This window comes from Crocodylus siamensis, chromosome 1 (assembly GCF_052110815.1).
Source record: "Crocodylus siamensis isolate JL-2025a chromosome 1, ASM5211081v1, whole genome shotgun sequence".
Lineage (NCBI taxonomy): Eukaryota > Metazoa > Chordata > Crocodylia > Crocodylidae > Crocodylus > Crocodylus siamensis.
In genome coordinates, this window is record NC_143395.1 from 360,167,612 (window position 1) to 360,176,137 (window position 8,526).

General features: G+C 60.4%; 1 protein-coding gene across 1 annotated transcript; it reads left to right on the plus strand.

Annotated features, from left to right (window-relative positions):
• Nucleotides 1-93: 93 nt before the first annotated feature.
• On the plus strand, nucleotides 94-8,286 carry LOC149874945 (protocadherin-8-like). The gene is made up of 5 exons (XM_090050172.1): nucleotides 94-178; nucleotides 592-774; nucleotides 3,505-6,440; nucleotides 6,614-6,821; nucleotides 7,260-8,286. Exons 1-5 carry the CDS (start codon nucleotides 94-96, stop codon nucleotides 7,631-7,633), a joined length of 3,786 nt encoding a protein of 1,261 aa, XP_089906298.1. The 3' UTR covers nucleotides 7,634-8,286.
• The last annotated feature ends 240 nt before the right edge of the window (nucleotides 8,287-8,526 follow it).

Sequence of the window (8,526 nt, forward strand, 5' to 3'; positions counted from 1 at the left end):
CCCCCCATTGTCACGGCTTTGAAAACGTCCCTATAGCCCTAATCCCTCACGTGACGACCGTGTCACCCCGGCTGTCTGCACGCGAGCTCCACAATGCGGCGCCGGGGGGCGGCGGGCCCGGCTCCCCCGCCCGGCCCCGCTTCGGGCGCCGCTTGTTCTCAGGCCCGCGGAGCTGCTGGTGCGGGGCAAGGACCCCCCCTCCCCCCCGGGCTCTGGCGGTGGCAACAAGGCTGCTTTGTGGGCGCGGGGTGAAAGTTTCTGCCCCCACCGCCCAGAGCGGATGGGGCCAAGCGCTGACGAGCTCTTGGAAATCCCGTTGCCAGCATCTGGCTGCAGCAGCCCGCCGGGCTCGCGTGCCATCACATCCCCGGCGCCGAGCCGGAGCCCGAGCCCTGCTCCCGCCCTGGCAGCGCGCATCGGGAGCCAGCCTGCTGGGGCAAGGGCGTGACTGCGCTCAGGGCTCTTTGGGACAGCCCCCCTCGAAGCTTGCGGTGGCCCGAGCAGTATTTTTTGCCCCATCATCCCAGCCGAGTCGGAGCTTCTTGTCGGGCTCTGGGAAAATCTCTCTTGGTACCGTGTGTCTTCCATGAGAAATAAGTTTTTACCGGGTACAGATTCGCTTTGAACAAAGGAACCGGGAAGAAGAACCCAACTTCAGCCTCACGGCAGGAGTGGGCTCCTCCATCTCTGTTCCTGACGCTCGGGTCCCGGCTGGTGTCTCGAGGCTCCGCGACGCGCGAAGTGACGCGCTGAAGCGCTGGGATCACGTCAAAAGTGCGTGTGCTGACTCCTGGAAACCTTCAGCCGCGTCCCCGGCGGAGACCCGAGCCCTGAATCGAGAGCTGAAATGATGGGGCAATGCGGCTACAGCAGGGTTGGGCCACCCTCCTCCCCTCCCCACCCCACCCCACCCCACCCCCCAGCTGCAAGGCCAGATCCCGCTGGCTCGGAGGGAGTGGGGCTAAAGGACCGTCTCCCTGGTCCCCGGGGAACCCTGGTGACTTCGCAGGGACCCATGAGCGTACCTGGCTGGGACTGGCACATCCCTTCAAGACATTGTGGCCCTCCCCCTCCCCCCCCACGGAAACCTCTTGGGATAGAAGCGATATCTTTCATTAGAGCAACTAGATAGTTGCAAAAAAATGTTTTGCAACTATTTAGTTGCTTTAATAAAAGATACCGCCTCTAACGCAAGAGGTTTGCCTGCCTGTGCCTCTAGACCAACACGGCTACAAGATATCCCCCCCACCCCGAAACCCCCTCTCCCCACACACGCACACACAGCCTTCCAGTGATGTGATGGCGGCGGAGGTCCTGCGGGGCGTGGGGACGCCGGGGGGGGCGGGGCGCGGCAGTCGGGCAACCTCAGGGGGAGCCGACCTGGGCGCCGGGAGAAGGGGCTGGCTGCCTCCGCGGAGCCCGATCCAACTTCCCGGGCAATGCCCGGAGAAGCACGGCATAGGGGCGGGTTAACCTGCCGGGAGGCAGCACCTGGCCGGGTGCTCAAGCCCCGACCGCAGCCCCGCAGTTGACAGCCCCTGGTCAGCTTCGCCCGGCTCTCAGGGCGATCGCGGGGCCCTAGCGCCGCGCCGCTGGCGGCCACAGCTGGAGCTCACCGCCAGATGTTTCCGCCCAGGTACCCGCAGATAGAGGCTGGTGTAGGTGCCCGGTCTGAATGGCTGGTTGGAGGGGTACCGAGGGGAGAAGAGGAAAGATTGGCGGGGGGGGCGGGGTGCTGCCGGCTCCCCGGGCGGAGAAGGGACAAGTGCTGCGATCGGAGCAGGGAAATCCGCTGTAGGGGAACCCCCGTGCCACAGACTCACCCCCCCGGCCCAGGTCCAAGGGCTGCTGCAGCTGCTCTCCTCCCAGCTGCACTGGGGGGGGGGGGAGGGGGGGAGCAGATCGCTTCAGCACTTCTGCATCTGCCCAGCTCTGTGTAGCTGCTGCTCGGGCTGGACCTCCCTAGCACCGTGCATGCCTCAGCTCCCACACACCTCTCTGCCCGCCACAAACACATACACACACACCTCCAACTCCCCCCCCCGCCCGCCCCCGCCTTCAGCACTCAGCACAGCCGAGATCTGCCATACCAAGGTAGACCTTTATAGTGCAGCCCTTGGGTCCCCCTATTCGGACCCAGTCTGCTGCCAGAGGTGCTAAAAGCACCCCCCTCCCCGATCCCCACTCCTTCCCCCCCCAGGCAGGGCATGCGAGGGGAGGGGGCAGCAGCTTAGACCCCCCCCCCCGCTGAAGTGTTTGATCACCAGAGGGAAGCAGAAAGAAGGGGCAAATCCAAGCCCCGTGCAGCGCACGTGCAGCAGCGAGTCCCCTTTCCCCCTGCATCGCGGGACGAGTCACACTTGGCGCGGGGCTGCGCTACGTCTTCATAGGCAGATGGTTCAGTCCCCCCCAGGTCCGTGCCAGGTTTCAGCCCCATGCTGTTATTTTGTTCTTCTGGAACGAGACTGGTTGTTGCTTCCCAGAGAGGCCCTCGGAGGACAAAACAGCAAATCCTCTCAATAGGCGGAACAGGGCATCAGGAGGGATCGGTCTTAAATGTATTTTAATATGAGCCGGGCATTGTGTAGCATTCAGCGCCCATCATCGTTTAGTCCAGGAGTTATGGCAGTGATTGGGAATGAATAGAGGGACATAATGGCTACATGTGGCGTTTGCTCATTATATGCAACTTAGCCCAGCTCCTCGGTGGAAACTGTTCAAGTCTCTCTCCCTTTCGCTTGTCACCGGGAAATAATACAGACGTCGGTGCCTCCAATGGGATAGCCTGCCATGCTATTATAGTGGGGCGGCTAACGAGGCCTTCATAAGCCTTTGATACAGTCTGATCTTTGAAACCTTTCCAAATCTCCTCCAGTTTAGGCTAAATCCTATTTGGACTTTTTTTTTTTTTTTTTTTTTTGCCTGCTACTGCCCGAGGCTTAAGAAAGCCGCTGGGGCAGTGACACGCATACTAAAGCACGGCCGGGACCATGTAGTTGGGGATGGTCCGGCTTGGAGCAGGGGGTGGGACTAGATAGCTGCCCCCCTGAGGTCCCGTCCATGCAGCCCTAGTTTTCTGCGGTTCCGTCATCCTCGGGCTGGCGGGCGACCTGCAGCCCGGGGGGCAGGCGAGCCAGACACCAATAAGGTGGCATGGGGGGGGGCATTGGAGTCAGAGCCACTTCTGGTCTGTGCGTGAAAGGAGGCAATGCAGAATGACAAAATCATAGAAAATGCGGGCTGCAAAGGATCTCGGGGTGGGTCACCTAGTCCAGCCCCTGCTCAGCTAGATCAATCCACCCAAAACTTTGTCTGCCCGGGTCTTAAAAACTGCCAAGGATGGAGATGTCACCCCCTCCCTGCCACCACCTGCCTGCACAGTCTGTGCCCGGTGCTTCGCCAACCTCCTAGTGAAAAAGTTCTTCCTAACATCCAAACCAAGCTCCCCTGGCTGCAACTTGACCCCCACACACAGCCCCGCTTCCTTCCTCCTTCCCCCGACAGAGCCAGGCACACAGCCTGCAGCGCTGCACCCGCCGGAGACCCGCACACGGGGCCGAGATATCAGAGATCCCGGCTCAGCCGCGGGCACCCGGGCAGCAGCCGCAGCAGCAGCAGCGCGGAGCGGCCCCGGCGGCCGCCCCCGCCCACCCCGGGTGCCCCACAAAGGCGCGGGGCCCGTCCCGCTCCCGCCAGCTCCTAAACCCGCTACATTAAAGGGATTTTCTGGGAGGCATTCGAATGTGTGCGGGTGGGGTGGGTTGAAAGCAGCGCCTGCCATTGGCTGCTCGGCGCGCCTCATTTGCATAGCGGCAGCTATAAAGGGCCCGCTGCGGGCAGTGGCTGGGCTCAGAGGCTGCGGGAGCGGCGCGGAGCGGAGTGGGATGGGCGCTGCCATGGCTCCCGCGCTGCGCCCAGCGGAGCTGTGCTGCCTGCTCCTGCTGCTGGCGGCGCTGCCGCGCGGCGCGCCCCGCACCGTGCGCCTGAGCACGGACGAGGAGGCGCCGCCGGGCACGGTGCTGGGCGCGCTGGGCGCCGAGCTGGCCGGGCTGGCAGCGCCGGGCGAGGCGCTACGCTTCCGCCTGGTGCAGCCCGCGGGCGCGGGGGGCGAGGGCGGGCGCGGCCACAACGGGTCGCTGGTGCGGCTACGCGAGGCGGACGGGCAGCTGAGCGTGGGCGAGGCCGGGCTGGACCGCGAGCGGCTGTGCGGGCGGGCGCCGCGCTGCCTGCTGCCCCTGGACGTGCTGGGCTGCGGGGCCGGGGCGGGGGCGCCGCGCTGCCGCCTGCTGCACGTGGAGCTGGAGGTGCGCGACGTGAACGACCACGCGCCGCGCTTCCCGCAGCCGCAGCCGCTGGCGCTGGAGGTGTCGGAGAGCGCGGCGCCCGGCACGCGCCTGCCGCTGGCGCTGCCCGTGGACGAGGACGTGGGCGCCAACGGCGTGCAGCGCTTCCAGCTCTCGCCCAACGCGCACTTCGGCGTGGAGGTGGAGGCGCAGGCGCGCGCGGACGGCGGGCGCGGCGCCGCCCTGGTGCTGCTGCGCGCGCTGGACCGCGAGGCGCAGGCGGCGCACGCGCTGGAGCTGGTGGCGGCCGACGGCGGCAGCCCCGCGCGCTCGGGCACGGCCGCGGTGCGCGTGCGGGTGCTGGACGCCAACGACAACAGCCCGGCCTTCGCGCAGGCCGCCGTGGCCGTGGAGCTGCGCGAGGACGCGGCGCCGGGCGCGCCGGTGCTGGCGCTGAGCGCGGCCGACCCCGACGAGGGCGCCAACGGCGAGGTGGTCTACGGCTTCGGCAGCCGCGCGGCGCCCGAGGCGCGGCGCCTCTTCCGCCTGGACCCACGCTCAGGCCGCCTCACGCTGGCCGCGCCGCTGGACTACGAACGCCAGCGCGCCTACGAGCTGGACGTGGAGGCGCGTGACCGGGGCGCCAGCCCGCTGGCTGCCACCTGCACCGTGCTGGTGCGCCTGACCGACGTCAACGACAACGCGCCCGGCATCCGCCTCAGCCCCCTGGGGCTGGGCGCCGCGGGCCCCCCGGGGCCCAGCCTGGGCGCTGGCAGCAGCCCCGAGCCCGGCCCGGGCCCTGGCGTGCTGTACGTGAGCGAGGCGGCCCCGCGCGACAGCTTCGTGGCACTGGTCAGCACCTGGGACCGCGACTCGGGCGCCAACGGGCAGGTGCGCTGCACGCTGCATGGCCACGAGCACTTTGCGCTGCGGCGCGCCTACGGCGACAGCTACGTGCTGGTGACGGCGGCTGCGCTGGACCGCGAGCGCCTGCCCGAGTACAACCTCACGCTGGTGGCTGAAGACCTGGGCACACCGCCCTTCCGCACCGTGCGGCCCTACACCGTGCGCCTGCGCGACGAGAACGACAACGCGCCGCTCTTCGCCCCGCCGCCCCTTGGCCGTGTGGCCGTGCCTGAAAACAACCCCCCCGGCGCCTACCTTGCCACTGTGCTGGCCCGCGACCCGGACCTGGGCCCTAACGGCAAGGTCACCTACCGCCTGCTTGAGGCCCAGGTCGCCGGTGCCCCCGTCTCCACCTACGTGTCCCTTGACCCTGCCACTGGCGCTCTCTATGCCCTGCGCACCTTCAACTACGAGGTCCTCAAGCAGCTGGACCTGCGCATCGAGGCCAGCGACAGTGGGACCCCACCACTCTCCAGCACCACCCTTGTCACAGTGACAGTGCTGGACCAGAATGACAATGCACCGATCATCGTTCACCCGGCACTCAACAATGGCTCTGTGGAGATCCGGGTCTTCTGCAAGGCACCCCCCGGTTCTCCCGTGGCTCAGATCCAAGCCAGGGACGCAGATGATGGGGACAATGCTGAGCTCACCTTTTCCTTCCTACCAGAGCCATTGCCACAGCAAGAACTCTTTGCCATTGACAGGGACACAGGAGAGATCATGCTGACAGGAGACATGTCCGAAGAGCTAGGGCAGACATTCAAAGTCATTCTCACTGTGATGGACCATGGTCAGCCCCCGCTTTCCACCACAGCCACAGTCAGCTTCCTAGTGACTGCCACGGTACCCTCCAGCAGCCATGAGGTAGCCAAACCCAGCTCCTGGGAGGGGAAAGCTTTGCAATGGGATGTTCCTCTGATAGTCATCATCGTCCTGGCAGGCAGTTGCACCCTTTTGCTGGTGGCCATCATCACCATTGCCACCACCTGCAACAAGCGCAAGAAGGAGACCAGGCTCAAGAACAATGGGCCCTTGAAGGAGCAGATTGACATCTCCCACCTGGAGAAGGTGAGGCAGGAAGACACCATCCCCAGGGGCAACATGTTTGAAGTACGAGCCTTTCCCAGCAAAGTGTCTTTCACCAGCCCAGAGCCTTCCCCAGCCACAGAGGAGGCCTCCTCTTCTGAGAACAATGGTGACACCTGTCTTTATGAGGGTCAGAAACGACTGAGAGGAACAAATGCAGAGGTAAGTGATATCTACAAAGATTTATTCGTGGTTTGGCTTGGGGACTTGAGAGGATGGCTGCTGAGGGGAAGGGAGGCTTTGGAGGAGATGGGATCTGGAGAAGTTTCAGGTATGAACATGTATTCACTTCTTGCATCTCCAACACACCCCCTATTCTTTCCCCTCTTTTCCAGCCTTATGCCTCTGCTTCAAACTACAGCAAAGAGTTGACTCCTCCAGTGCCCATTTGGAAGGGTCATTCTTTCAACACCATATCTGGTCGAGAAGCAGAAAAGTTCAGCGGCAAAGACAGTGGCAAAGGTGACAGCGACTTCAATGACAGTGACTCTGACATCAGCGGGGAGGCCCTGAAGAAGGATCTCATCACTCACATGCAAAATGGTATGGAGTCAGCCCCTGATGGGGGTGCAGACCTGTTACTTGCTATAACCTCACTAAAAGTCCTCCCCAGGAGGAGGAAAAAAATAGACTGGCAATTTGGTAATGGAGTCCTACAGGCTTTCCGTGTTTTTTCCAAGTCATTGCAGGGATGACATGCTAGCCCTTCTCTTGCATGCCAGTTTCAGCTCTCTACATGCCAGGCACATCGTGTAGAGTAGAAGAAGCTGGAGTGCTGTAATCCTTTTCCAAAAAATGCATCCTTCCTGTTGTGAGTCTGGGCTTGCCAACTAAATGCAATAACTGCAGCTTTCAGAGTCCCTCAAAACATTGCTCGTCAGTCTCCATAGTTTTTATCACCAAGCTCATTAAAACTCTTTAGTGATTATTCATGCAGTGATTAGTTTACTTTTTTTTTTCCTGTTCTTGTTTGTATTTTAGGACTATGGGCTTGTACAGCCGAATGTAAGATCCTGGGCCATTCAGATCGCTGCTGGAGCCCCTCCTGTGGCCGATCCAACACTCACTCGTCTCCCCGCCCTCCAGCTCAGCTGTCCTCCTTCTGCAAAAGCACCTCCTTGCCCAGGGACCCCCTTCACAGGGACAGCTACTACCAGGCACAGCTGCCCAAGACAGTGGGGCTGCAGAGTGTCTACGAAAAAGTGTTACACAGGGACTTTGACAGGACAATCACATTGCTCTCCCCTCCCCACCCTGGGAGACTCCCAGACCTTCAGGAAATAGGGGTGCCCCTATACCAAGCCGCATCGACCAGATACATAGGCCCCCAGAATGATGCCAGCGAGAAAGTTTAACTCATCCTTCATCTTGGCGCACAAGTACATACGTGCACACTACTAGGTCACTCTCAAGAGCCCTTTAACTTATTGACCAGATACAGTGTTGTACATAGAAATATGCAAGATGTGCCTTAAAAATGAAGTTGTTGGGAAAGATTTCCAATCATGTTGGTACTGTTTGATATTGGCAAACAACAAACCGTTTGTAGCTAATGTAATTTTTATGAAATGTGCAGTATTTAATTTAAGGGTTTGTTTTGGGGGGGGGTTTCTTACTGTGCTCTTTTGCTTTTAGTCCACCTCCACCTGCCATTTTTTGTAGTGTTTTTAACCTGTATATTGCATAATGTAATGTTTGTATATAAAGGAAAAATTGTTATATTTTTATATAATAAAAGCTAAAAAAATGAAGTTATTGCCAAAGCAACTGTCTGAAAGACACAAAAAAAATAATATCCTGAATATTTAGAATTACGTAGGGGAAATTCCTCCTTTGTAATGTAATAACAACCTAAGCTACCCTATGTACTGAGTATTTTGCCTTGCCAAATGTGATTTGTATCTCTTAAGTTTGTGGTCTATTTCAAGTTAAATGTTATTTAATTACCTTTTGGCTTCTGTAATCTGTCACCGATTGATAAACACACTAATAAAGACTTTGTGACATGTGTTGAGGGGTCTGCTAATGGGTTTCATGCTCCAAAGATTACGGCGGTCTATAGGCAAACAGAAATCTAGCCCTTATGAAGTGGGAGTGTCAGAATCATCCAGTCTTGTGGACTATGAGTGGCACAGCTCCAAAACATGGGCCAAACAAGCAGTGCAGGCCTAACTCCACCCACCTCCCTCCCCCACCAGATCCAACCCCTGCTCAGGCTGGTCTAGAACACAAGCTGCATATGGCACCC